General features: G+C 48.9%; 9 protein-coding genes across 9 annotated transcripts; 5 read left to right on the forward strand and 4 right to left on the reverse strand.

Annotated features, from left to right (window-relative positions):
* Positions 1 to 1825: 1825 nt before the first annotated feature.
* Positions 1826 to 3395, forward strand: EV420DRAFT_1481218 (uncharacterized protein; the record flags this gene model as incomplete). The annotated part of the gene is made up of 3 exons (XM_060469749.1): positions 1826 to 2092; positions 2209 to 2935; positions 2989 to 3395. 3 exons carry the CDS (start codon positions 1826 to 1828, stop codon positions 3393 to 3395), a joined length of 1401 nt encoding a protein of 466 aa, XP_060329287.1.
* Positions 3396 to 3865: 470 nt separating this feature from the next.
* On the reverse strand, positions 3866 to 4805 carry EV420DRAFT_559632 (barwin-like endoglucanase). Its single transcript, XM_060482590.1, has 5 exons — positions 4509 to 4805; positions 4361 to 4457; positions 4287 to 4310; positions 4196 to 4230; positions 3866 to 4138 (listed from the first exon to the last, which is right to left on the reverse strand). Exons 1-5 carry the CDS (start codon positions 4600 to 4602, stop codon positions 3987 to 3989), a joined length of 402 nt encoding a protein of 133 aa, XP_060329288.1. The 5' UTR covers positions 4603 to 4805; the 3' UTR covers positions 3866 to 3986.
* Positions 4806 to 6240: 1435 nt separating this feature from the next.
* Positions 6241 to 7732, forward strand: EV420DRAFT_1692598 (uncharacterized protein; the record flags this gene model as incomplete). The annotated part of the gene is made up of 4 exons (XM_060479368.1): positions 6241 to 6283; positions 6444 to 6462; positions 6505 to 6647; positions 6729 to 7732. The coding sequence occupies 4 exons, from the start codon at positions 6241 to 6243 to the stop codon at positions 7319 to 7321; spliced, it is 798 nt and encodes a 265-aa protein (XP_060329289.1). The 3' UTR covers positions 7322 to 7732.
* EV420DRAFT_1692604 (uncharacterized protein) lies at positions 7645 to 8602 on the reverse strand (the record flags this gene model as incomplete). Its single annotated transcript, XM_060479369.1, has 2 exons — positions 7821 to 8602; positions 7645 to 7725 (listed from the first exon to the last, which is right to left on the reverse strand). Exons 1-2 carry the CDS (start codon positions 8439 to 8441, stop codon positions 7645 to 7647), a joined length of 702 nt encoding a protein of 233 aa, XP_060329290.1. The 5' UTR covers positions 8442 to 8602.
* A 744-nt stretch (positions 8603 to 9346) lies between these two features.
* On the forward strand, positions 9347 to 11182 carry EV420DRAFT_1553228 (uncharacterized protein). The gene is made up of 2 exons (XM_060473544.1): positions 9347 to 9422; positions 9492 to 11182. The coding sequence occupies exons 1-2, from the start codon at positions 9413 to 9415 to the stop codon at positions 11000 to 11002; spliced, it is 1521 nt and encodes a 506-aa protein (XP_060329291.1). The 5' UTR covers positions 9347 to 9412; the 3' UTR covers positions 11003 to 11182.
* A 2168-nt stretch (positions 11183 to 13350) lies between these two features.
* On the reverse strand, positions 13351 to 14945 carry EV420DRAFT_1621266 (actin 1; the record flags this gene model as incomplete). Its single annotated transcript, XM_060475679.1, has 8 exons — positions 13351 to 13361; positions 13418 to 13556; positions 13607 to 13751; positions 13802 to 13873; positions 13929 to 14525; positions 14577 to 14645; positions 14831 to 14871; positions 14922 to 14945. The coding sequence occupies 8 exons, from the start codon at positions 14943 to 14945 to the stop codon at positions 13351 to 13353; spliced, it is 1098 nt and encodes a 365-aa protein (XP_060329292.1).
* A 1498-nt stretch (positions 14946 to 16443) lies between these two features.
* On the forward strand, positions 16444 to 18278 carry EV420DRAFT_1481224 (uncharacterized protein; the record flags this gene model as incomplete). The annotated part of the gene is made up of 7 exons (XM_060469750.1): positions 16444 to 16547; positions 16626 to 16810; positions 16875 to 17196; positions 17243 to 17272; positions 17677 to 17813; positions 17947 to 18002; positions 18198 to 18278. 7 exons carry the CDS (start codon positions 16444 to 16446, stop codon positions 18276 to 18278), a joined length of 915 nt encoding a protein of 304 aa, XP_060329293.1.
* A 3882-nt stretch (positions 18279 to 22160) lies between these two features.
* On the forward strand, positions 22161 to 24753 carry EV420DRAFT_1553247 (uncharacterized protein; the record flags this gene model as incomplete). The annotated part of the gene is made up of 9 exons (XM_060473545.1): positions 22161 to 22256; positions 22280 to 22477; positions 22503 to 22710; positions 22765 to 23054; positions 23080 to 23409; positions 23444 to 23530; positions 23792 to 24467; positions 24495 to 24577; positions 24604 to 24753. The coding sequence occupies 9 exons, from the start codon at positions 22161 to 22163 to the stop codon at positions 24616 to 24618; spliced, it is 1983 nt and encodes a 660-aa protein (XP_060329294.1). The 3' UTR covers positions 24619 to 24753.
* A 1164-nt stretch (positions 24754 to 25917) lies between these two features.
* On the reverse strand, positions 25918 to 26935 carry EV420DRAFT_1644561 (UAA transporter; the record flags this gene model as incomplete). Its single annotated transcript, XM_060477666.1, has 2 exons — positions 25918 to 26524; positions 26574 to 26935. The coding sequence occupies 2 exons, from the start codon at positions 26933 to 26935 to the stop codon at positions 25918 to 25920; spliced, it is 969 nt and encodes a 322-aa protein (XP_060329295.1).
* Between the last annotated feature and the right edge of the window lie 61 nt (positions 26936 to 26996).

The raw sequence follows: 26996 nt of genomic DNA on the forward strand, positions 1-26996 counted from the left end.
GACTATCTTTGTGCGCGGATACTCTATCTCTGTTTGAGATCTGCAAACGCTTGCTAGCAAATTGCGCTTTATGCCGTATATGAAGACAGCCAAGAGCGGTATGAAGAGCAGCAAGACTCGGCGGATTTGGTCTTCCGTACCCTACAGCAATTCGAAGATGACACCTACTAGAGGTATACTGTTTCGGCATGAGCTACCTCCCGCTCATCCAGTATTATGGATCAACAACGAGAGTTACATTAATGCAACTCGTTGAATAGGAAGATACGTCTGCCTTTGAGGTCAGTAAATTGGCGTTGAACAGGGCCTCGATCGTGTTGACTTTATCAGTCAGGAACGGTCGTCAATCCCAACAGGTCGGATGGATTTCATCTGTCAGAGGCGAATTTATGGATGCGAAAGCGAAAATAGTCACTGAAGCTCACCGGGTCCCTGACTATCACCATTTGGCTTCAAGCCGACGATTCCGCATACACGAAGCTCAAGGAGTACTTTAACACAAAGTATGCATACTGCGGTTCATTTGAATACGGAGAATAGGCGCGTCGACGAGACCAATGAAGCACGGAGTGTCTTGAATGACTTGGACCGTCCGATGGACCCTTACTGACACTTGCAATGCCTGCCGCTACCCACCCACGGCCTCGACACCACCCTCACCCGCTCGGTGACTTTTCCAGGCCATCAAGTGCTCCAGAGACCGTCTGTTTTCAACGGAAAGGACCAGGCGCTGCATTAACTAGATCTACTGTCACCATTGTTGTCTTTCGGCCGTTGCCACCCTCAAATCCCCAGTATCCCACAATGACGACTTTGATTTTCCGGTACATTCACCACACCTGGGATCACTTTTCCTTCACCAGCAACAGCAGCGTATGTGGGGGAGACCATTGCTTGGGTTGTCGTGCCGCCGTCACTGCCATCTCCTTATTCACAGGCGTGTTCTTCTCTTTCCCCCGTTCATTTGATTCTCAAATGAGTTCGAAAGTCCACAAGTGGATCTATGGCCAATGAAGCACAGAGTGTCTTTGTCGATGCAACGTCTTCGAGGCTCTTTTCATTCTTTGTGCACTACGAAATCAAAAGACGCAAAGCCACCTGGAAGCGATGCTGAAATAGGCGCATATAATGCATTCCCGAGCTCGTCACCAAGAATTTGTACGACTCCAAGACGTCGCGATGGACAAAATCCTACAAGACAATCACCTGGCTCAGCCCCGCTTAGCGCTCCTTCCTTTTGTAATGGGGCGCGGGTAATCAGTCTGCCTTTATGAGATGGCAAACAGATGGGCGGAACGACAAGGTCAAGTAGTATGTTTATTTCCGTCGGTAATTGTATTTTGCTCCATGTTGACCTTCCTCATTGTTTGACTAGGACAACGCCGATTGGTGTTTTGGCATTATCCCTTAGGATGAGCGTCCTCAGGCCCGAGTGGCGCCTTGTCCCTGGCTTTCACGTGCAGAATGTAAGGCGCGTTGAAAACTAGTTGTGGTCGAGCTCATTGTGTCCTTCTTGTGAGCGCCCTGTCGTCGTCTTACACCCTTCGTACCAAAGAAGTCAGCAACGCTTTGGCCTCTCCGTTCTCGCTGTTTATTACTGCAGGTGTCTCAGCCTTGACGTTAAACATCCAAACAGAGAGCAGTTGGTCAACCGTTTGACATCTCGTCCCCCTTACCCATCCACTCCGAAAAAAGTAAAAATTCTGGAGAGTTTCTGATGCTCAGAAACTAATCCTGAAACCAGCAGCATACTAATGATATATGGGTATGCGCCCTATCCCGACACAGTCCCGCCCTGGGCGGGATATGCCCCGCAAGTTTCGTAATGAGTTTCTGGCAGTTAGAAACTCTCCGGAAATTTTATATTTTTTGGAGTGATCCTGAATTTGCACGGCTTTTAGAATGCGTAGGCGCCTACTCTCGTTATCTACTGCCTACCGTAATACTTCGTATGGCTTGTCTTCCCTATTGTGCTGACAAAGATTGGCCGGTTACCGTCCCGTCCCGTCCTATCCTTGACATCAAACTATCACTTCCTCGAGGCCGAGTGTTCCATTATCTGATCTTCCTCAACACTATACCATTTTACTTGGTACTACTTCTTGAACCGGCGGTCCCTCAATGGACGAGATGACAAGAATGGAGATTGAGGCAAGTCCTTCACTGAAACCACCGTCGATCCTGAAACTGATATCATATTCTTTCTAGGTACAGAGCCATTCTCCTCCGCTACCTCAAGAGCTGATTGACTGCATCATCGATATCCTGTGTTCCGATATCCCTGCACTCAGGTCGTGTTCCCTTGTCTGTCGCTCGTTCCTGCCTCGAGCCCGCGAGCACTTGTTCCGAGAAGTAGACATCGAGACCTCACATTTGCGCCAATCTTTCCACGATCTATGTGTCGCTTCACCTGATATACCACACGTAGTCGAATCTCTGATCGGAGTCACACCCGGAGAAGAAGGCGGCGTTCCTCCATACCTGATTCTACAATCTCTGCCTCGATTAGAGAAGATCGCGGTCTCCTGTACCGAGTGGAACAGCATGGGCCCAACATTCTGGGAAACCGTATCCAATCTTACTCATCTTCGGTCTCTGAAATTAATTGGCACCGTGATTCCCTCGATAAGCATCCTATGTTCCTTGGTGTCGAGCCGTGTGGAGGAGTTATGTCTCATTGACACTGAGTTTGTGAGCAAGGAAGTTTGCCAGCACGACGGTTGTAAGACTCGGGTGCAGTCTCTCACTTGCTCGGGCAACTATCGACCAATTGAATATGAGAGTGTCATGTCTCTCTGTCCGGCACTGGCGAACACGGCTCATTCAATCGATGTTAATTTGTATGACCACTACCATATCCTTCAAATGAAGGAACAGGTGGAAAAGGGCAACCTTCGACATATCACGGTCCTCCACATACCCAGAGATTCCCATAGTATGTCAAATACATCTCATAAGTCTCCCGGTTTGACTGAACATACCTTTTAGTTCACCGTAATCTCCCGATCCTGCCCATCCGTCGTCTGCGCTCAATTTCTGTGCAGCTATGGGACCACCATAGTCAACCCGACGTCACTGCCGGTTTTCCTGACTTGGGTCTACTCGAATGGTGGATTCAAAACTTTGAGCACTGCAAGAACAGCGATATCCAACGCGTTACGTTTCGTGTCTGCTACGACTCTGTATATAGTCCTTCGGACGATTACTCGGTTTGGAGGAAGCTGGATAAGGCTTGTGCGGCGATGAGCTCCCTTCGCTCGTTAGAGATCGTTGTGCTGCGAGATAGCCTTGCGGGGATGGAAATTGATATTATATTGGCTCATGGCATGCGCGCCATTGAGGATCAGCTTACTCTTTCCAAACAGCGTGGTATCGTCTCTGTGAGCGAGCAGTGACGAGGCAGATAGCTGGTTATTAGATTCAATGTTAAATATGTTGGATTTAATCCGTGCTGTTGCCTGGAAATTTATGTACGCGTTTTTGGGGGGACAAATAGTGAAGATGAAGGCTCGAAAAAAATGAACCAGGATTGGCCTTCTCCATATAGGCTTGTGCGCTTGATATGCGCCTTCGGATAGGCATCAGGCTGCGTCTTCGGTGTCCATCCTGTAGCATCGCTTACGAAGTAATTGGCCGCTCTCACGATGACAACCGGTGGTGTAAGGTGAGTAACCTTCTCAGATGGTGGAGCACGGACCTCGGGCTGACATCCAGGACAGAGAATCGAGGGATTTCCATTCACCATTCGTGATAGGTTTATTACATGAGTCGTTACCTTGTATTGAGCCTCAAGCTCACGCGCATACTATTCCAACTTATGAGCTGCCTCTGCCAGGCATTCTTCATTGAAACGCTAAGGAATGTTAAATAAATGATAGGTACATAGATTCGCAAACCAGTGCGATCTCCTATGCAGTATAAGGCCTATCTAATCCAATAATAGATTCGACCGGATGGTATATGGAGAGATATGCAAGGGAGTCTCTTTAAGCAACCCAGTTCCAGCTTACTCCAGTGAGACGTCCAACGCTGGTGCTGGCAAGCTGCGAGAATGCAGTGGGAGAAAAGTCGAGGTCGTACATTCCGGCGCACCCCATGCATTTGTCTGTGACGGTAACGGTAACTGACTTTCCTCCGTCTACAGGAAACGTATGATTGAGACGCGCCAGTGAATGAGGAAGAAAAAATCACGTACGGGTCGCGACCAATCTCTTGTTGCAAATCGGGTTCCTACACAACGGCAGTGAGTTGATAGAGGTCAAACGAGTTATGAGTTAGATTCGTACAGGTTGGGGTTTGCGGTAGCACCACTTGGAGGTATCAGCTGTAGGGAAGAAAGGCATTGGAAAAGGTGACGTACGGATACGAGTCGTATAGCGAGTGCGAGACCGCTACGATCATGTCCGATGCGGTGTTGGTTATACCACAGGATCCTAGTCCCGGATAGTACCAAGTGCCTATAGATCAAGTGAGTCAAAAATGTCAGGACCAGTTGCGAAATCCCTCACCTTCACCGACGTTAGCTCGGGGAACGAGCGGCAGGGCAGCCGAGAGAAGGGCAGTGACGGAAAGGAAGGTGAGGATTCTTGCGAAGAACATCATGGTATGGCGCAGTGAGGTGGTATAAATGTAAAGAATGAAAGTAGGGGGCGAAACGAGTGTTTGTAGGATGAATATTTTGTCATTGTTGAGGATATGGTCGAATTTATGCGCGCGCGAAAGGCCTGTGTTTGCGACCGCCTTGTGCTACTCTGCGCGAAAAGATGGTCCGTAATCACGGGAGTCGGTAGGTCGCATGGTCCATCAAGAGTTGAAAACAGATGTGTTGTTGAGATGGCATGCCGGGAGGGAGGCAAGACGCCGGATATTTTCTGGGAATACATTTCATTGTGCGTTAATGTCGCAACAAAGGTCGGCAGCAGCGGAAAGACCGGGATTCACTGTCTCTAGTACAGAGGTGCCTCGTATTCATTCTTTCAATGATGGTAGACATCTGAAACAAGTCCATCTATTGAATGTGACGACATAGCAACGGTAAGGAGTGGATCATCAAACTTGGGAAAACCTTGCAGTTACAACGCGGGAGTCGCCACGCCACCCCAAGCCATCTACCTTGCGGGAGGTAAGTACACACCTGTGATCCACCCCAGGGTATGCCAAACAACGTCCTCGTTTGAAAGCCTAGAATTTCTTCCCGAAACCGGGACAATGAATGCAGGCAGGCACATAGGTGAATAACCATAGAACCGGGGATGAAGAGAAGGTGGGTCTCGGTCCGGTCTGCAGACTGAATCCCGGCTTATCAAAATCTAGTTATCCAGGAATCGCGTAATCCCGTGTACTCTGCAGAGGACCAAGTGCAATATGGCGATTACACGTAGAAACATTGTCTTGGGAGACGGTACTATTTTCTGATTTATGAAGGTCCGTAGCGGGGCCTACTGTTGAAAGAGCGGACGCAGGGCGAATGGAACCGGACTGACACCTGACGACAGAGAGGCTTATGTAGAGGGCACGAGACTAGCTCTGAGCACTGTTAGAGATGTAGACCTGGTTTTTCACAATGATAGCACCCACCAACCACACGTATTTCATATTTAGAAAGTGGATCCAAGGCGGAGAGTTGCCTGAAGGAGTACTGTAATCTGTTGATAATCATCGTTTTGAACTTGTCAGTTGGAAAATACCCCGAACCGAACCATCCTGGGATGGAGAATAGAGCCATCATGCGCGCCTTGCTGTTCACCGCAAGGGTAAATAAAGACGCAGGAAGCGAGGAGCACGGAGAACCATGATCTCTGATTGACGCTGACGCTTCGCAACCAGTTCCTAGCTGTATGCTGAATCCGACATAGAGAGATAGGATGTAGCCCTCAATACAATGCACAGTCCCTTGATACGAGCAGTATATAAGGATGGAAAGTGAGGGACTGAGGAGATAGATGCGTGTCCTACTTGACAAAGGTGAAGATTGACTGCTAAGGCTGTCTAAAAAAATACTCCAGCCTCTGTCACTCCGAGGAAAGTGAGAGAACTTCACACCACTCAATGCCACCGTCGTTTTGTCTCGTCAGCCTTATATTCCTCCCCGAGATAAGTTGACAGCAGCCCAGTGTAGATGAAAGTTAACTGAGAGTATCGGATGATCGGCCCGGGAACGGTTTACCGGAGTCGACATTCGAAGGATTCAGAGGGAATGTGCATATTCGCTGTCATTTCGGACTCATGCACTAGTAGATAATGTTGCTACGACTGTCATTACTTCTCACAACGAGCCATCGAGGTCGGTAGGAGTAGTTTACTTCTATTTACCTGAGCTGTATCAGCGGAGATGGCCAATCAATCCAGTTTTCCAGTATTCCCACGGCATCTGATTCTGCCAATATCCCCCTATCTGGCTCATCTCAAATCTTGTTCACTAGCTCCTTCACGTATTCTTATAGGTCTTACGAATGCATATATGTGAGATCATATATAATTTCCGTCTTATATTGAACTTATTAGATATCCAGGCGAGTATTTGTGGACCGACAAGGCCGCTTTTTGTATCTGTCACCGCAACAACGACCAACCCAGCGAATATATCGAGACAAAGGCGAGAGAGGAACTAAAAGCAGCACAAGGAATATTGGACATTGCTGAGCCTGGTAGTCCAGCCGAAAGGACATAGAAAGCCGTGGTCCGCTTGCTGCAATCCCTCATCTCTCCTTTGCGGCGGTTACCCCCAGAGATTCTCCTAGAAATTGCAATCTGCAACGTCGAAGACAAGAGCTATGGTGGATATCCTGGCGGACCTTGGCTCTTTGCACGGGTCTGTCGAAAATGGAAGGCGGTCGCATTATCCTCCAAAGCATTATGGAGTACAGTGATTCTCAACAACACTTTCTTATCCTCCCTCAATTTACGAAAAAAGGCACAAGTTGTCCTTCTTGAGCAGCTTCGGCGCTCAGGAAGTATGCCTCTTCGCATATATCTCAATTTTGAAGACGTCTCTTACTCCAAGTCGACAATGCGCATCCTCACTGACGTCGTCTTGCAGGCTTTCCGATGGAAATCCTTCGAATTTCATGCATCAGTGATGTTCTTTCATTACATGTATCTGAAGGTTGAACACTGCCTTCCTATCCTCGAGCAGATCAATCTTCGTATCACCGACACTGGCACGCTCTCCAAAAATGACGGAACATATCTCATGTTCAGTGAGGCGCCACATCTCTGTGATGTCGAGCTCGACACGAACTCCTCAGATCCTTTCGACTTACCCTTCCCCCAACTCACCCGGTATATAAACCACTTCAACCGGGACAAGTCTCATAGTTAACGGATTTTTTCGAATTTACATCCCGTCGTTCGTTGCTCTTCCAGCATAGTTTCAGTGAATATTAAAATGTCACTCGAGATCCTTTTTACTGCATCGGAGATGGAATCCTTCATCGTCAATTATACCAGCTGAGGAAATCCCAGACTGGTCCTACAGCTTTACACCTCAGCTCTGAAGTCTTTGTTAAATCCGCTCTCCACCTTGCACCTGCGAGCCAAAATGAATGAAGAAAGTTGCATATCCAGTGTCTGACATGCTTGGACGTTCTTTTTTTTTTTGTAGAGCGTGTACTGGTGTACTTAGCAATGCTGCAATTGACTACGTCAAACCAGCTCGCTCGCTTGGGGAGGAGGGGCAGGCCCCAATGGACGGAAGAAAGTTTTAAACGAGGTGACCCGGAAGATCTACACGGGGAAATGCTATTTACGTACGACTATTCAAGTCCGTGTGGGTCTCGGTGCCTTCCTCGCGGCCTTCGTCGGCCCGGCACCATACCCACTAAAACCCCGGTCTGATACGTCCAGTCTTCCGGTAGGGCCTTCTCGTTATACAGCGTTCCTCGCCATGTCGCTAAGATTGTCTTCTTCTTCAGTGCCTTCGATCCATACTTGCATCTGTTGCTTAATAGACAATCTATCATCAACCTACGGTTCATCGCATCAGTCCACAGACTTCTTACTTCATCACGGGTGTGCCATTTTGTGGTGTCATCATCTCCTCTTTGTATCCGGCGCTGACATTGTATTTTCCAGATGAGGTGTACGGTTTCTGTCATCAATATTCTGTACAGTCTCGTCGCACCGCGGTCTACTTTCCCTTCTGTAGTCCGGATTTGCACCAGGGTTGCTCCAAGAGCTACGCCGTAGGTCGGGGGGATCCACGCCTGGTTTTTCTTTTCCCACAACTCTTGCGCTAAATTCCATAGTGTGGCTCTCCCTTCGATTGAGCATTCAATCAAGATATGCTCCATCGACTCGGGCACTTTGCAATGCGGGCATTCTCCACGCGGTGCGTACTGGGGCCCTAGCCGTTCCCAGAAATGTCCTATCTTAAAGGCATTCTGTAGGGCTTTCCATAATGCTTGGAGGTTCTTGTATGTGAACAAGACCAGCAGCCTCATTATGAGTCCGACCGGTCGACTGGTCCATCGTCGCTTGCGAATCGTTTGACAAACGACACCTTTACCGTCACAATCCTCAGGTTCTCTACGCTTACCGCTCAGCAGCGTGGTCTTCACTGCCCTCCTGTAATAGCGGCAAGTTTACCGAGGCCCACGGACAGCTGAGCTGCAGAGGAGAGCAGAGGAAGGTCAGAAATTTGATTCTGGTTGGGCTGATCCTCGGCTGGGGTATCGTTGCTCAACAGCATGGGCGAGAGAGTTGTTCCCGTGGAACAGCGGTAGATGTGCATGACTCCTGAGGCCTGAAGGGCCAGCATTTAAAATTATACTCTAATTCCGCTCCTTACAGTGCTCCTATAAGGCATATCTGTGCGAAAATTGAGCCATTTTACATATCTTCTCATGCTTATGACATCTCCGGGCCAGTATCTGTGGAGAAAGCAAGACTTCTTGTGTCCAACATTAGGGGAGCTCAAAGTTGAGCGAACCAGTTTCAGGACAAAATACGTCGAGGGAGAGATGAGAGCAGAACTGAGTGTCGGCATACTGTACCATTTCGACCAAGTGTTCATAAATTTGGAAAATTTTGGTCGAAAAAAATACAAAAGAAATCGGAAAAATCGAAATAAAATTATTCGTTACTGAACACTTGGTCGAAATGGTAGTTATGGTACAGTAGGGTCATACAAAAGGCAGTAGTCAGCTCTCACGCTCCATTTTCATGTCGCCTCAGGCACGAAATCGTGTCATGAAATTTGTGCTTCAGTTTTTGCCGCCAGCACATTTTCTGTTCATATCTGGCGAGCTTTATATTGGCGAGAAGATAGGACGGTGATTAGATTTCACCTTAACGTGGGAATCATCCCACGTGGCCGCGATGTCGGAGCGGAGCGCCGAGCGGTCTAATAATTGTCTTGACTGTCTTTCTACCACCATCTACAGAGCTGGTCAAGTACAGCAGAACAAGCCAAATGCACATATGTACGTCAATTCGTGATTCTACGCTCACATATTCACTTGACATCCCTATCCCTTCCTGTTTTCTTCTAGGCAATTATCTCACAACAAGCAGCGATACCTTCTGTGTTCGCCGCTCTAATAATTGTCCTGATGCACGCATCGCATCGCAGGCTCGTAAGGAGCTAGAGGTCGCCCAACAAATGTTGGAGAATCCTACGGCGAGTGGTAGAACTATCAGGGTCCAACAAAATGTCGTCCAGACCTTAAAATCGGTTCTCTCGTCCTTGAGATGCCTCCCACCAGAAATCCTCCTCGAGATAGCCTTTTACTTCAAGGATGAATATCCATGCCACAAAACCGAGAGTCCTTTGTGGCGTTTCTCCCGTGTTTGCAAGAAATGGAGAGCAGTAGCTCTATCCTCCAAACAGCTTTGGACGACGGTCATCATTGACTCATACGTGATGTATTCAGACTATCCCCTCGAGGGAGGGGCGGAGAACGACATTCTTGCTGAATACTTACGGAGGTCAGGAGATGCCCCTCTCCAAATCCGTGCTAAATTCGAGGGTATCTATGACGTCGACATTACCATCCAGCGAAAGCTCATTAACATCCTTATCTCGCATTCTCATCGCTGGAAAACTCTTCATTTCACCGCTTCCGACTATCTCTGGCCTGAGATGCGTCATATCCGAGGGCGTATTCCCATCCTAGAGTGCATTACTTGTATCTCTCTGTTCGAATCGGAGCTACCGTCACAGGAACGTGATAAGTTCTTCCCAATATTCTCTGATGCTCCCATGCTGCAAAGCGTTGACGTTATGATGGACGAGCCGATACCGTTTATCCTTCCCTGGAACCAGCTAACACATTACCGGGACAACTATGATGGCCTCAGGTCCCGTCGGGGTCTAGAGGACCAGTTCTTTAGGGGCTATGAGCGGCTTCGCGAGTGCAGCATCCTTTCGAGGACCCCCGCTATGAGCACCTCGCAGTCTCTACTTCCTGACCTAAACTCCTTGGTCCTAGCGTCCCCCGCTTCGCTAAAGACCATCACTGCACCCGCCCTCCAATCCCTAATGCTTTACTACAAGAAACCTAGACGCGCCGCAGAAACTATCGTGGTCAATATGAACGTCATCTCTCATTTCATCTATCGTTCGTCATGCTCTTTGACGGTGCTCGTTCTGTCAGGGAACGTCAATCCGGAACATGATATCAAGGGTGATGATCTCGTTCCCCTGCTGGAGGCATGCCCTCGATTGGTGCAGTTGCATGTGTATGTCGTGGATCTGCAGGCACATTTCCTTCAGTGCCTGACGCTATCCCCTACGTCAGGTGTTGTTCCTATGCTGGCAGACCTAACACTGGACGCCTCTTCCCTTCTGGCTCCTAATATCGGTTTCCTCTTATCCGTGCTGGAAAGTCGTCTTAGAGAGTCAACAGTGTTACGAGAAGTCTCGGTTAAAGGCCCAAGTACCGTTATCATACCAGACGACCTCCTCGGCCGCTTCATATCATTGCGGCAGAGTGGCTTCCGGCTTCATATTGGTGTACAAGATATGGATGACTTTAATTGTGAGTCCCTTCCAGCGTTTTAGGGAATAAATTTCTTATTTAACTGATTCATCGGCCAAGATCTCGAGAGAATGCAGCGTTGGCGGGATGGCTGGATCTAAGATGGGCGATGGCTACGCTGCAGTAGAACCACGCATCTATCTAACATATGTGTATCCAGTCCAAATATATGAGCCATCCTTATTCTTTTTTCAAGTGCCTCACGGGCACAGAGCACATCATATTCCAGCGTTATCCAGCGGAGAGATGGCAACGTTCAGCCGGCAAATTCTCGCTTTCAAGGGCCACTCAACGCTCTTACTGACGAAACACGAAAAAGTTGGTTCTCAACAAGTACGTATTTCGTCTCATACCACGGTAAGACCTCGTGAAGAAAAAGAGAGAATGACAGGAAAGTAAGAGATAGGCGACTGTCTGACTGGGTGAGGCATCACAAGTAACGAACACCTCGTTTAAACCTAGTGGATCTAAGTTGAGTACCTTTGACTTCCCTTCAAGCGAAATGCAAATCCTTACCAAACAGGTCTACAACTACTTCCAATCTATCCTTGTATATCCACGAAAGTTCACTCGCTGGAATCAAAAATGTCAACCTGAGCACCACCGAAATGACTACAAGCCACGTACAGGAGCGACAAGGTGATATCGCCGTTGACCTTGGCCTGGATGGCGATTTCAACCTCGAGGTTGAGGTCCAAACGGAGCTTCAAAGCTTCCTTGGGAGCAACAGCTCCCTGATTGGAACGGCCGACAACCTGCTGTCCGCCGACAGAGGCGAACTCGGAGGGGGCGTATCTGGTAGTGGTTTCTGGGGCAGACATGTTTTAGCTTTGGTTGCTGAGGATTGAAACTGGCGAGGGGACCCCCTTATATGAGAATTAAGGGTACGGCTGACGGAGGATGTCGGTAAACCGAGTGCCTTGCCGTAGGAAATTAGTCTCGAAGGCAACTCGAAGATGTGGAAGTGAAAACCGCGATACGTAAGGTTCTGATTTGTTGACCACGCAGCTTGCGCCAATCGCTGGACCGGACAGTTGTCTGCTGATATCACCTCGAGGCCTTCTGACGACCGACTCGTCGGGGAAGTTACGAGAAAATATAGAGAAGCAGCTGTAGACGCAAGTCGGACAGGTGTTCGTGGGTCCAAGCTCCAAAGCAAACTTGGTCAGTGAGAACGTGCGTCCTCATCTCTTATCAAAATAGCAAATTAGCCCGACGTTGAATGCTAGTCAACTTCTATTCGGAGACCCACTTTGTAACCGAAGCCCTGAAGTGGGGGGCCGTAGAAGAGTCCTCGAACCTAGACCTACAACATGAGGCAGCAACGTCCGTTCCGATCAACACAAAATGACGGAAAACAAAAGACGAACGGTTTGCTTCCCAGCTTCGTGCGTGGCGCAGGATTTGAGATGACGGACTTGAAGCTCGGAGTCGCGCAACAGCGTCGTATGTTGAACCTGGCCATTAACCAAGGTCCACATTCAGATGGCAGTGCCAAGATGTCACCGGAGAAAACCACCAGCAATAGATGGCATACCCTCAATAGAGAGCTGACGCACTTTAGTAACAAGTGTTCAAAGCATTGCCGACCGTCTGATCTTTCATTAATCAGACACGCCCAAGTAAATCGCGGGGGATTTATTAGTGTAGTCTTAGTAAATCCTATTGTGGATAGAAACCAACATCAGAACAGAGCCAGAGATCCGTGAGGACGCACCTTGCAATATATCGACTACAAGATCGGAACATGGTCATTGGTGTGTAACATGATACGACAAATCCCCCTTCGCACGGCCGGCATACTTGGACAGTCGTCTGCCATCTCGGAGTCTTGCGATCTAAGATTATGTTAGGAGTACGGTTGTCGTTGCTTGGGCAGGGTGAGTACCATCTGAAGGTTTGAATGATTGTAAAAATAGCATGGCCTGGACGTAGCCATGATTATGTTGTGTCTTGGCACTTTAGTATTCAACTCGCACAAACCCAGAGGGACATCTGTAGAAGTACGAACAACCAAGTTCTAAGTCTCTAGGTTGAGAACATTAGTTTAAATCAGCGCGGTTAGTGCAGGAAGAATTCATCACTTACTAGTACTTCCACTAACAAACGTCGATCCAACACTGATTATTGAGATTCAACATCCTACCGTCGTCGCAGACGCTACTTCACAAAACGTAATGACATAAAGAATCGTTACCAGACGCACAAACGAATGGAGAAAGAGAGAAAATCCAAATCCTCATCACCAAAGTAGTACAGAGTGACAATGAAGACCTACGCGTAATCGATGTATTGTATATGCGAGACCAGTAGCAGAAACAGAAATCCACTTCCTACATTAACTTCTATCCTATTCCAACCAGCTCGTTGCTTAGAAGCATTCTGAAGAAAATGAAGGATCAGGACGCAGTCTGACATAAAAAATTGTAGGCACTTACTGCGGTGAACGATACCAGGACCGCTTTCGTCGTACTCCTGCTTCGAGCACCACAAGTTCTGGAACGTGGAGAGCGATGCGAGAATAGAACCACCAATCCAGACGGAGTATTTGCGTTCGGGAGGAGCAACGATCTTGACCTGTACAAGATATTAAGTCGGCAGTTGCCTATACATTGAGATGCACTGACCTTCATGCTGGAAGGCGAGAGCGACGTCAGCTCCTTCTGCATACGGTCAGCAATACCAGGGAACATCGTTGTACCGCCAGAGAGGACAACGTTTCCGTAAAGGTCACGACGGATATCAAGATCACACTTGAAGATGGAGTTGTATCTGCATTTGTCATTGAGCGACAAGAATAGAAGACGTAGTAGTGAACATACGTTGTCTCGTGAATACCAGCGGCTTCCAATCCCAAGAAAGCCGGTTGGAATAGTGCCTCAGGAGCACGGAACCTACGAGAAACATCAGTTATACACGTACTACCACAATAGTGCAAGATGAACGCACCGCTCGTTACCGATGGTGATAACCTGTCCATCGGGCAATTCGTAGGACTTCTCCAGGGCACTGCTCTGCGCAGCGGTCTGCAGCTCCTGCTCGAAGTCAAGGGCAACATAGCACAGCTTCTCTTTGATGTCCCGGACAATTTCCCTCTCGGCCGTGGTGGTGAAGGGGTATCCACGCTCCATCAAGTTCTTGATCAAGTACTCGGTCAAATCACGACCAGCGAGGTCGAGACGGAGGATAGCATGAGGAAGAGCGAAACCTTCATAAATGGGCACGGTGTGCGTGACACCATCACCGGAATCCAGGACGATACCAGTGGTACGACCGGAGGCGTACAGAGACAAGACGGCCTGGATAGCGACGTAAAAGGCAGGGGCGTTGAAGGTCTCGAACATAATCTGGGTCATCTTCTCCCTGTTCGCCTTGGGGTTGAGGGGCGCCTCCGTCAATAGAACTGGGTGCTCCTCAGGGGCGACACGGAGTTCATTGTAAAAGGTGTGATGCCAGATCTTTTCCATGTCATCCCAGTTCGTGACGATACCGTGTTCAATGGGGTATTTCAACGTAAGGATACCTCGCTTAGATTGTGCTTCATCACTGTATCGCTAAGATAAGCGGCGTAGATGCGAGAAAAAGTTGAGCACGGACCCAACATAGGAGTCTTTTTGGCCCATTCCGACCATGACACCCTGGTGACGAGGGCGACCGACGATAGACCTAGTTCTGGTGAGTTTCCTGCACGTTATTAGCAAGAAATCGAACTCACGGGAAAAACTGCGCGAGGAGCATCATCGCCTGGAGAAAACTGTGATTCAGCGCCAACAGCAACAAGAGAAAGTGAATATCTGTACCAGCAACTGCAAAAAGATCAGTAATAGAGCAAAAGAGGCGTAAAATGGGACGCACAGCCGGCCTTGCACATTCCGGATCCATTGTCAATAACCTGGAAAGGAGATCAACTTGCGCCTGCATCCAAAGGGCGATAAACCGTACAAGTGCTGCGACTTCTTCCTCCATTATGCTAGTGTATATGTTCTGTATCCCGCCGTGAGATAAGGAAAAAGGAGAAAGGAAGGGCTTTACCTTTTGATGGTCGTGGATGAGATGAAAACGGGCAAAGGGCTGAATTCTGCAGTGCCCTGTCGCACGTTATCGGATGGGTTTAGGGCAGGCTTTTATTTCCTTTTTGGGATGTCTCTGGTAGTGTTTCGATGACTCGGCTTAAAGCCGCGCGCCACGCCAGTCAAGCCGAACTAAGTCACGCCGATGTTGCCGAATGACTTCGGCAAAGTCACACCACAGTACCGGCTCGGCGCGGCTTAGCGCGACTTGAAGTTGCCCGAGCTTCGACTTGAGTAAAAAAATACCGAAATGCTATTTTAGGTCGACTTTGATTTTTTCCCGCAATTTCTCCGAAAATTGTGGAATATTACGTTACCTAAAATCTATCGATGAGCTTCCATTTAAAGCAAATGCATGAAGTCATAGCTTGACCGGCTGGAGCGGCGTGACGGCAACTTGGCTTCAAAGCCATCAAAAATTATGACTTAGTGAAGCCGTTGAAGCCGAAGCCGAATGGAGTCGCGCCGAGCCGCGCCAAGTCATGTTATCGAAACACTAGTCTCTGGTGGCGCGCAGCTTCTTTGGCGCTGACCATTGCTGACTTGCGACGACATCGCCTAGGCTGTGCTCAGTTGATTTTTCGGCTTCTATTTGCCAATCTCTGCCATATTTTTGAGTCCCCTCATGCGTGTATCTTGCTTCCTTAAGTTACTCTCTTGGTAGCGAACAAGTTCATGGCTTGGGACGGCAGTGGTACCAATCAAGTTCTGCCAGTGCTGAGCCTGGTTTTCTAGCTCCTACGGCGCCCGGGATTGCGTAAAACTGCGGCATGACATCACCCATGGGGCCTTTGCCGTAAGTGCTTAATCATTCCAAAGGAGGCTGTCCATATCGACATTGGACTCGTAGTCGCAGGGTGGAATGAAATCCAGTCCAACTTCAGCACCTTACTTTAGGTGATGATCACTTTAGCTTACCTTACATACCTAAATATCTGATACACTAAGCAGGGGGAATGAAAAGGCTACGTCGTATACCTTACTATGTCCAGACACATCTGGCAAATTTGTACTTCAAATGCTCAAAATCGAATGAAAAGGGTAATTTACACTGTAGTGAGATTTTGGAAAGAAGAAACAAGACAAGTTAAAGAATTCAGTACATATTCACAAGGGGCTAGTAGCAACGGGATTCCCTCATTGTTTTCACGTCTGGAGCTGCCTCACTTCTGCTTTACCGTTATGAGCATCATATTATACTCACGTGTATAGTGGGTAACGGGCAAAGTACACCTTGCAATCTGGTATACAAAAAGTACTAAATGATACGCCAGCTTAGTACAGATTGCGCTGTCAAACCAATGGGCACTCGGGTAAGGCTGATGGGATTAGAGAAACAAGGGTGGAATGATGCGAGGAATTCCGCATGACATACTAAATTCAAAAGACACGTCATGTTTCTGATGGTAATAGGAATCACTGCGAAATTAAGTGCAAGAAAACGAGTCCACATGGATCTACAAGGTGCAACAGGTCTTCCCCCGCTTCTGTCTATCCTGTCAGTGGCTTGAAGCCCACCATCTACGCAGATCCAAGTCAATATTAGAGGATTTAGAACTATCTCATGGAATACCAGCGAGAGACCAGAGTCACTGAACCTTCCCGGGTATACTACGCACCAAAACATGACGAAGGAAGGAACGGAAGTTGCCGTAGAACTGCCTGCGGCATTTCCCGCATCTCGATCCATCCTTATCAAGTGTGCCAACTACCACTTCAACCGCAACCACCACCATCAAGCTATTTTCAAGAATGCCGCCCGTTAGCAACGTCGCCCACCCTTCACTATTGCTCTCTGCTTGGCGCGTCGCCATCGCATTTGCAGTTCTTCTTGGCTTTGCCCTCACGCTGTACACGCTCTCCTTTTGCTTTCGCACTACGAGCCCGCCTTCACCGCCGCCAGTGTTTTCCTCAGAAAAACACAGTGTCAAGAGACTGTCTTTGCCGTCGAGCGCATATTCGCTTTCACCGCCTGTACCCTGCGTAACCAAAATGGACGATAATGATATCCCCTTCTTTGCGCCCTATCATACGAACATTACGCCTGCGGACCCAAAGCTTCAGCCGGTGACTGGATACTCGCACGGAGTCATGGCCGCTGGTCGTAACTTCTTGGCTGGAGCGAAGAAGAGCAAGGGCGGGCGAATGTTGTCTCTGCGTTAACACGCTGCGACTGTTGGTTTTCTGTGGTAGCTTTTTGGGATATTGGTTGTACTGGTTTTCGTGCGCGCTTCTTTACATTTATTCATTCCCATCATTTTCATGAATCCCACGCTCCTTCATCACGCCTCATTCATTTTATGTGCATGTCTACTCCACGGTCATAATGATATCATTAGTTCTAGATGGTCGCGAACAAGAGACGATTTTTCCATTGAAGACATCTATGAACAACGCTCAGTTGGCGTGTCTGACTTATCTGCACGTTATCTTCACTGTGCCTTTTCCTCAAAATTCAACCCGGTATGGTGGGGCGCATTAGGACCTGGTTCTCGCGTATACCATGCGCTAAACTTCAGTATTATTTAGCGTTCAATCGGAAGACAGAATCAGATCATTTCATGAAATTCGGTTGGTTTCCAACTTGTCGGTTAGGGCTAGCACTAATCAACATGTGTCATCTGTAGTGCTTTCAGAACTCATCTACAGGGTCTTCCGTACATCCCGTTCTTTAAGGTCATCTCTACCTGCGCCAGTCAGATTCAAAGGCATATATCCACCTCCTTCCGCCGGACAAGCACTGCCGGATGGTATCTTGATGCGGGTAAGTACTCTAGATCCCCTGTCCGAATCAGACGGCCATCTCTATGGCCGTTTGACCGTCTACCATCAGCTTCGCATACGATTGTGGTCGGAGCCGCTTTTAATTCTGACCGCTAATGGTAGTCGCCCTTTAGCCCTTTCTTCTTCCTCCGATAAACCGGATCGAAGGCTCCTCGGATTCTCAGCCAATGTGAGTCGGCCACCTCATCTTGAGGCAGTGTAGGACTTCGATGCTTTTGGTCCGCAGGTTGATGCACCTGCAAATTTTAGGTGTTTTCAGGCTTTCCCGACACATGTGATGCCGTTAATTTACTGGTAGAGCATCGGACAGCACACATGGTGCATCGACCAATAACTCTGCTCCTTGGCGATGATCTATTTTCAGGACCCCGCTATCCTCGCTTTTTCTTTTTCGTTTGGCAAGGATTTACAAGATGAGCATCCCCCCATGTTCTCCGAGATTTAGGCTACACGACTTGTGGTGAGGAGCTTGTCTCCAACCTCGCTGCTCCCTTAAAACGGTAGTGGTTGCCGTGGGTCCTAAATACATCATCTTCTTTCGCTGACTATACATGCAGCGTGTCCCTGGTTCGCGGGATCAGTTGCTTCTTTTTCCTGTCCCCAATTTTGACACTTGGTGATCTACAGGGTCGGATATCTCTCGGAACAGAATACAACCGCTCTTTTGTTTTTTTCATTGGCCTGCTCTCCTCGTTGCCAACTATTATATTTAGGGCATCCCATTCGAGTTGGATGACATACTCTCCTTGTTGCGGTGGCGGCTTACAGTCGTATCAACGGTGAATGCTGTAAGCTATGGATATAACGAGCTGCGACGTCTTCGTGCCATTCATTCAGCAAAGTCCTCGGCATTGGAGAGGTTTGCACGGTCGCGCAGCAGTCTGACGAATCGATGGCCCGCTCTCTAGCCCGGATTAAGATTTCTTCCCTTGTCCATTGATTCTGGTGGGAATGAGAATCAATTTCGCAAGAACCACTGTGAGAAAATAGTCTCTTGCATTCATTTCATACTAGACATCTGACCTGAAGCCGTTCAGAACGGTTCCGGTCCCTCATTGTCAACTCCGCGAGCGAAAATCACGCCATCGGATGCCCGAACCCAGGACATGTGTACTGGTTTACCGACGTCTATTTCGAGATGTAGACGTCACCTCTGGTTCTGGACATAATTTAGTCAGACCCAGACTGAATTAGGCTACAGTTGAAGACTTTACGACTCTTCCATCTTTCTAATCCTCTTCATATTGGAGCCGGTGACATGGGCATACTATCTTTGGGACTCACGACCGGGGAATATTCAAATTGATGAGAAAGGCGGCTTGTCAGAGGTTGGCCAAAATTGGGTTGCGTAGATCGAGATAGAGGTGTTGAGGTACAGTAGGCCCATTGTGAATGTCCAAGTTGACCCTTCCCCTCATTCGTGGTCGTTTACGAAGCCACTTGCGCTCCCGGTGTGATGATGGTTAGACCCGATATTTCCAATGTCGGGCTTTAATTTGTGGGGACTACTTTTTTTTTTCACTAACCGTCACGGCGACGACGTCGTCGTCCAAACTGTTCGACGCATACGCCCATTTACCGGGAAATAGAGTCGGCTCATCCGTTGGAATATTTTTGTTACTCGCTTGGACGATATCCTCCTGGCTAGTTGCCATCAAGCGCGGCTTAGGATCGAATCGGCTCCGTTCCTTTTCCGGGAACTCTATTGTCGGCGGAGGAGTGGACTCCCTTCCGTTGGAGCTCCTCATCCAACGCTGTTGCGCCCTGAGGATACCGCCGGACCTTTCCAGCAAGTGCGCTAGAGTTCAGACGCTACTGGACCGCCCCCCCCGCCTTGCGCCCAAGTCACCTCGCGCCTCAGAAATTCCTCGACCTTATACGCCTTCGCAATCTTTATTCCCGTTCCTCTTTCCAGTAGGGGGCACCAGGAGGGGGGCTACAGTGTAACCCCGGATTCTCTCGCTGCGAAAGAAGGTGCGTCTTCATGTGCTCCTAACTTGGGGATAAAGGCCCATTCATCTCATTTTTGCAGAAAGCGCGCCCTCTGTTATGCGCATCGGGGAGGAGGAGGAGGGTGCTCTTCGAACCAAAGGGAGACGGCAATGCCATCGGATCACAAATGATGCATCAGGGTTCGTCATATGAAGCTGGAAGGTGCTCAAAGTGCCGGGGTCAGGATATTTGCGATAGGCTAATTGAATGGGGCCTCTAATCCATCCCTTTCAGCTTTATCGCATTGACAGACAGGATGAAAGACTCTCAAGCTCCAACAGACCAAGTCGGAAAATGAGGATACATGATTATTGGAGAATAGACTCGTGGGAGTAACTGCACGGTAATTCCCGTTTACGTCTGTGCAGTCGGGCTGATATGCTGGACAGACAGGACTCGCTGAAACCTGAGCTATTCAGGTTAGAAAAGAATAAATCAGGGAAGACCCTATCTCTGAAATACCAAGACTCGGAGTTGTTGAAGTCCTTACACCCGCATAAGACCACTACGAAACTCGGGCGGGGTCCTGTGGTCTTGAGGCCCTGAACCCGGGCCCTGGCTGTTGCCCGTATCGATTATTGCCACATTACATTGTGAGGCGACACTCGGCATTGCGGCAACTTTGTGTCGTTGAGGCGGTCCTCATGGCAGCAACAGCAACTGGAGCTTCAATAGTAATGTGGCGCGACGCGTTCTAGCGTCTCCCTCGTTCGCGCGGGACGGATTACCATCGACACGAAGTAGACGATATCTGAAACTGCTTAACGAATGATCGGAATTAAGAATGATACAACGGTAGACTCTCTATTTCTTATTTGTTCTGGTCGCCTTGCCATGACCGCAAGCTTGTCGCCCCAGAGTTTTTAGCACCGTCTACCCGTTTCATGCGATTATTCTGGTAGTATTCTTGGCTCCATCAGACGTTCGATATATCGGATCCAGTTCGTTGTTGATCGGAGTAATGATTCCAATAGTACGGCACCGGTACGTTATCATGTCATATTTCATGATAATTTGCTTCTGTTAGGCTTACCCGTTTGTGGAAGTCTGAAGGCCTGGCGTCAAGAAACCAGCGTCTTCATTGAGGTTTAGCGTTACTAATATCCGTTATTTCAAGTTCTTGGTCAACCTCTTGATGTCAGTGCGCCCTCGCTCCGCATCATATCGATCACCTCGTACATGCAGCTGGCGCATCGTCTCTTATAGAAACATCGCGGATCTTCCCTCGACCCTGACAAAGTACGCATCACAGATCCCGAGCGATGGTGATGATACTCTAGGTCGGTCTATCTATGGGCATCCAAGGAAACCTTGTGAAGTGTACAACTGTCAAGGGTCGGAGGCGGAGGTCCTTGGATTTCTCAGCGCTCATTTGCGCCCTGTAAACGGAAGTTCGGATGAGTCAGAGTTGATTAAGCCGCTTTCATTACCGTCATTACCGTTACTGAAGCGGCTTTTCAATTGAATGCGGTAATTATGTGATACCCTGGCGATTCATAACAACCTTCTTCCTCCTAGATGATGTCAATAATTTGTGATTCCAACACGAGGCAGTTTCCGAGGGTACTTCTCCGGGTTTGCCTAAGCTGAAAGGTATGTGAGAGTGAAAGGCGAAGAAGGGGCGGCGTCTTTTGACTGTGGCCGAATTCCCCACGACATCCAGGGAAGAGAATCTGTGCCCAGATCTTTTACACGCCTATCGTAGGTCATGAGAAGCCCAGCTGCAGCAGCTGCATGATGTTTGCATCATGCCAGTCTTACTTTGACACTGCACTTTGGCGTTTTTTCGCACTCGCCGCGATGGAACTCTGATGTCCAAGTGGCAGTCTTTGAATAGAGAAAGCATCGTTATTATTTAATGGATGTACTCCGCAGTTTTACTATACATCTTACCTACGTATCCAACCTTACTGTTTTCCTTCGCAAGAACGCCATCATTACTGATAGTACAGGATCGAGGAGCGGTAGAGAGGCTCCTTACGTTCGCAGGACAGCGGCAGCGATCAATATTAGGGCGAAGTGCCTTTTTTTCGGTGTGAACTTCGCCTGATGGATGGGGGTACGAGAGGTAACGAGCACAGATAAAATATGTATATTACACTGTCAAAACGAGGCGAAAAGAGGATATGTGGACGTAGGGAATAATGCAGACGACATTCGTTAGAAAAGGGACGCCCGCGATAGGCACCGTGATCGGGATAAATACAAACAAATACGGGAATTGCCGAATCCAGTGAAGGAATCAAGCAGTCGGAGTTTACCACCACATTTAACTTGCCATGAATCTGGCCTTCTCTTCGTCCTACATCGTCCCCGCCGTCTTTATCCATGCAGCATGCCCACCCTTCTCTCTTTACCAGCAGAACTCATCGAGGAAACTGCGCTCTATGTTGCTTGTTCGACGTTGGAAGGCCCGTCCGAATTCCTATTCGTTCATTTCGTCTGACATGCAAGGCCATTAACAATGTCTTTTTGTATTCAAATGCTATCCACAGGTCGATTTTCAAGAGGAGGAGGAAATTTAGTCACAGCGCCGTAGCTAAGACGATCGTTCGAGCCCACGTCGAAAGAATATTCGCCAGCTGCTTCAACTGTACGACGACAGTCTGCAGTTTTATCGAGGAGCGACGGGGCCTCGATGGGAAGGAACCTGTGGATGCTGATCATATGTCGACAGAAGAGGTCTCTCTGGGTGCTGACGTTCATGTGTTTGGATGACGACGGTGCCAACACCCTCCAGCTGAACACCGTCGGTGCGTACGAATGGATTCACGAACTCGTCACCAAGCGTTTGCATGACGGTGCGAGTGATAATGGTGGATGGCCGCTCGACAACTGCAGGAATTCTTTGGCATTATGGGTGTTCTGGTCCCTGTCGACTAAAGGTATGTTTCTTGCGATATCGAACTCTTTTTTCCCCCTGATGTTGTTATATATAGAGCGAATCCTATCTGAACCAGAAGATGTTTCTGACAGAATTGTCAACTTGATCCTTCCCTTCGTTACCATCCCCTTCCGGTACCCCATGGCCTTTGCACCTCCCAATCACTTTACCCTCCCACTGGTTTCTCAGTCTGCCGACTTCTCCAATGCAAATACCAGTGCCCGTATACCCTTCCGTACACGCCAAACCCACCTTCTCTCCGTTCTTACTCCCCATGGCCCCTTCCCCATCTACCGTTCTACGGACCCGATTTGGCTCCAGGTGTACTTTACCAGGCGCATAGAAGTAACGTGGCCCCTCATCACTGCAGCGGCGGAAGTTGCTATACTTTGCGAGGAGGGAGAGGTACGCGTTGGGCATGATGCCTACTCTTCCTAGAGATCGCGCAGATGCTATACAGAGGGGAATGACAGGCGCCACGCAGGCCGATATCATCGAGATCAATCGGAATCGATTGGGTGGTCCCAACGGTAAGGACGGCGGCACGAAATTGCCCGACAGCGTCACGAATGTCGGTCCTGATGGCATTGATGAACGGTCGCAAGCCAGCAGGCTGTACGATGCAGACTGGTACCGGCTGCGGTTATGTGGGAACGTCTGGGCTAACAGCCATGGTGATGACGATGAAATCTGGAGACGCGTTAAACTGGGCAAGAAAAATGCTGGTCCGACAGGGAAATGGGACTCGAAGGTTAAAGTTTCGACGCGGGGACGTGTATACTCTCGGCTCGTTAACGGGATTGTGGGCTGGACGTATGCTGGTAGGTGTTCATTTCATCTGCTCGTGGTTGGGGCTGGTGTACCTCTTGAAACGACAGAAACGTACGGTTCCTGCCCCCGTTTTATGCCTATTACCGCGGTGATGACGCGCTGGCATCGCCCGGAGGAATAGTTTGGCGTTCACGACTGGGTGGCAAGCCCGCCTGCTCGACAGATATTCCCCGGGGAGTCGTGCTGGGGAACACACAGCCCCCTCCCTGGTTTCGTTCTCAATATGTTTTACTGACCTGTCACCATTCTAGATTCCAAACGAACAAGCTCTTGCTCAACTTCTGATGGTCCAGAACCCGAATCCCCAGCAGCACAACGGTCATCCTGTACCTCTACCCGCAGGTTTCGACGAAATGCTACTGTCGCTCACGAATCGGCCCATATATATGAGATTACAAGAGTTCGTATCGTATGCCGGCGGCGATATCGTTCCTTCTGGTGCACGCGGACCACAGCCGCTGTCCTTTTATGAAGATGCCGAGGGAGATGAAGAGGAAGAAGAGGAAGAAGACATGGACGATTCGCCCGTTCCCGAGATCACCGACCAGCGGCTACTCGAAGAGTTCGACCAGGGCCTACAGAATGCCTATTTCCCTGATGGCGTCACGGAGGAATCCTTCAAGGGAACGTACGATGGCACTGGCATGCGTATGATTTGCGGTGGGAAGGAGTACGTCTACCATAAACTGGGAGGTACACAGCACGATCCTGATTCGTGTGTTGGGTGTGCGATGAGGGAGAAGCAGGCGATGCCTGCGTGGTCGGAGGAGGAGCATCCGGCGGATATGGTCCCTCTGCCTCCTTGTACGGGCGTGCAGGACGTGATTGTGACAGGCTCGACGGATGATAGACACGGGCAAGCGTGGAACCCACTATGTGTACTACGGTCGCGTGCGACGATGGGATGGGATGATTGGGATTCTGAGGGTCCCGCGAGATAGAGGGCTGGGCAAGTGGTTCTTCTATGGATATATTGTGGGTGGGAAGAACTTTGTGGGAACTGGAGGATTACGCATGAGGATCCGGGGATGCCGACGGTTGAAGGAGCGTTTTGTTATCGAAGGTGACGGAGGAGTGATTTGAATATTGAGTATTTACTATATACCCTGTGAACTTTGGAGACCTGTTGTTGTAATTTTATTGTACTGATTTTGTTTTAATGCTATTGAAAGCATTGGCTATTTTGTATCAGCATAATCTGGATGGCAAGCTGCTTATGATATCCCATTTTTGAAAGAACACGAGAACTCGTGAGGGAAGATTTGCACGCATTACGATGTATTTCGACCTCGGTGGGATACTTGACTGACAACCGCCGAGGTACGAAATTTTATTATTACCGTGTACATCAGCAGGTCAAAGACTCAAAGATTCTGGGTTTCGGTTAATGGAATCTGGAAGCGGAGTTGGTATCCGGTTCATTCACCGCCGGCACGGGATCACGAGTTGAGTATTACCCTGAATATCAATAAGGTCGGAGTGTTCACGATGATGGCGGTTAGAATTTGTCTTTCCGGCGGCTGCTCTGAACCGCGGGCGGCTGGCCGCTGGATGTTACCCTGACGCTTATGGCTGTCAAACTTGTGTATAGGGTGGTACTGAGGTGCGTAGGTAGAGAAAAGTTAAGCGCTCCGAGGCGGAGAAGGCTTCGCGTTGACGTCTTTCCATGGAATCCTTGGCCTCTTCCCGCAGCCATCTTATCGTGTAGGTGTGAGGTTCCCGCGAGCCTAGATCAGCACGTAAAAACGTTTGCTACGCGACTAAAAAGTCCATTTACACGCTTCGCGGCCCCAGTTTCCCCCATATTTTTAGCTGTGCGACATGGATGTTCCTGGTTCGCAAAGTTCCTCTCTAAGTCCTGGTGACCCTGACCACGGATGTTGGTTGCTCCACAGAAAATGAGAACGAAACTCCGCGAGCGCGGACGTTTAACGGGACCGATGCTGTGATATGTATGAACGGAGAATGTACAGGGCGTGAGAACGTAGTTACTTCAGATACCGCAGAGGATCTTTGATTATAAGAGCGTGTGAGACGGGGAGGTTCTGTAGAGTTATTTTTGTACTAACGGTTGACAAGAATGCCGGTAAAATTTACGGGAACGGAGGGCTGGGATGCCGTACAATGCTGTCAGAGGAAGTCCGATAGATTCCCCACCTCTCCGTAACATATTTTACGGCCCTGGAATACACGAAGTAATGAACTTCTCGATCCGAGGCACATGATGAGTCGATCGCCGTGAATATGAGAGAAGGCCGAAGGAAGATAGGGTAAACAGAATACTAAGTGGCGTGGTTATCGAAGGCACAACGACCACATGACATAGGCGCAATGATTTCTGATTAGTATCCAAACGAATCACTGGTACAATTTGTGGCTACTCCTTCTTGGGCTTTGGCTTCTTTCCTCTCAGAGAGTACCATATGGTCCCTAAGAGAACCATAGCCGCACCGGCCCACAAAAGACGCATATCAACGTTGTTAGTCGTCTGGCGCATCGCTACGCTCAGAACAAGGCTAACAGCTTTGCGGACAACGAGAACGAGTGTGACGGTAAGTGAATTAACCCGCGTTGTCAAGCGGTTCACACCGGAGACGCAGACGAGCTGCGTGAGAGTGTTGAGGAGGAGGGCAGGGTAAGCGGTGGGTATCAATATAGATGATATCTTTGGCCCAGCGTGGATAAGGTGAAATTGCGTTGCAAGGTCATTTCGAAGGAGAAAAAACATGGGAAGGGCTAGGAAGTGGAGGTAGAACATAGACTCTTTCCATGCCGACGCGCCGGAGTATTGGGAGTATGTGTGGTCCTGGACGAGACCGAGAAAGCCAGAGAGGATGAGGGCTAGCGATAGAATGCATATGCCTGTCAGATATGTGTTGAGGCCCATATTAGAATCATTGGAAGATGAATTGGATGCGGATAGCGTTGTACAGGCCACACCCAGTGTGACGAGAAGGACGGATAAAACTTGGTGTATATTGTACCTAAGATTCATCAGATAATATGACATTGTGAGCAAAGAGAAATGCATACTTTTTACGAGCGACAGACCACCCTAGTATCATGCTAACAACCAAGCCCCCGCTCCGGAATATTATATGCACAGACATAGGTATCTGGTATGCAAAAGCGGCATTGTTCAAGAGGGATATGATATAAAACAGAGCAACCTGAATAAGATAACGAGAGATGGGAATTCTAGTTGGTGCAAGACGAGGTCCGTAAGAGGTCCAGATGATATGCTTTGGGAGACCGTATAATGAAATGATAGAGAACTGGAAAAAGGTAATGAGGGATCCAGCGGAGGGGTAGTCGGAGGTAAGCTGCTCAAGGCTGACGGCATTGCTGCAGCACCCGCCAAATACGAGGCCCAGCGTCGCCAGCCAGTCGTACATTGTCGTGGTCGTGTCTAAGTCGTGAATTCCTCGTGGTCGTCGTGGTCCAAGACTCGAGTGT

Source organism: Desarmillaria tabescens, assembly GCF_030435595.1.
Source record: "Desarmillaria tabescens strain CCBAS 213 chromosome Unknown EV420scaffold_24, whole genome shotgun sequence".
In the NCBI taxonomy this organism is placed as follows: Eukaryota; Fungi; Basidiomycota; class Agaricomycetes; order Agaricales; family Physalacriaceae; genus Desarmillaria; species Desarmillaria tabescens.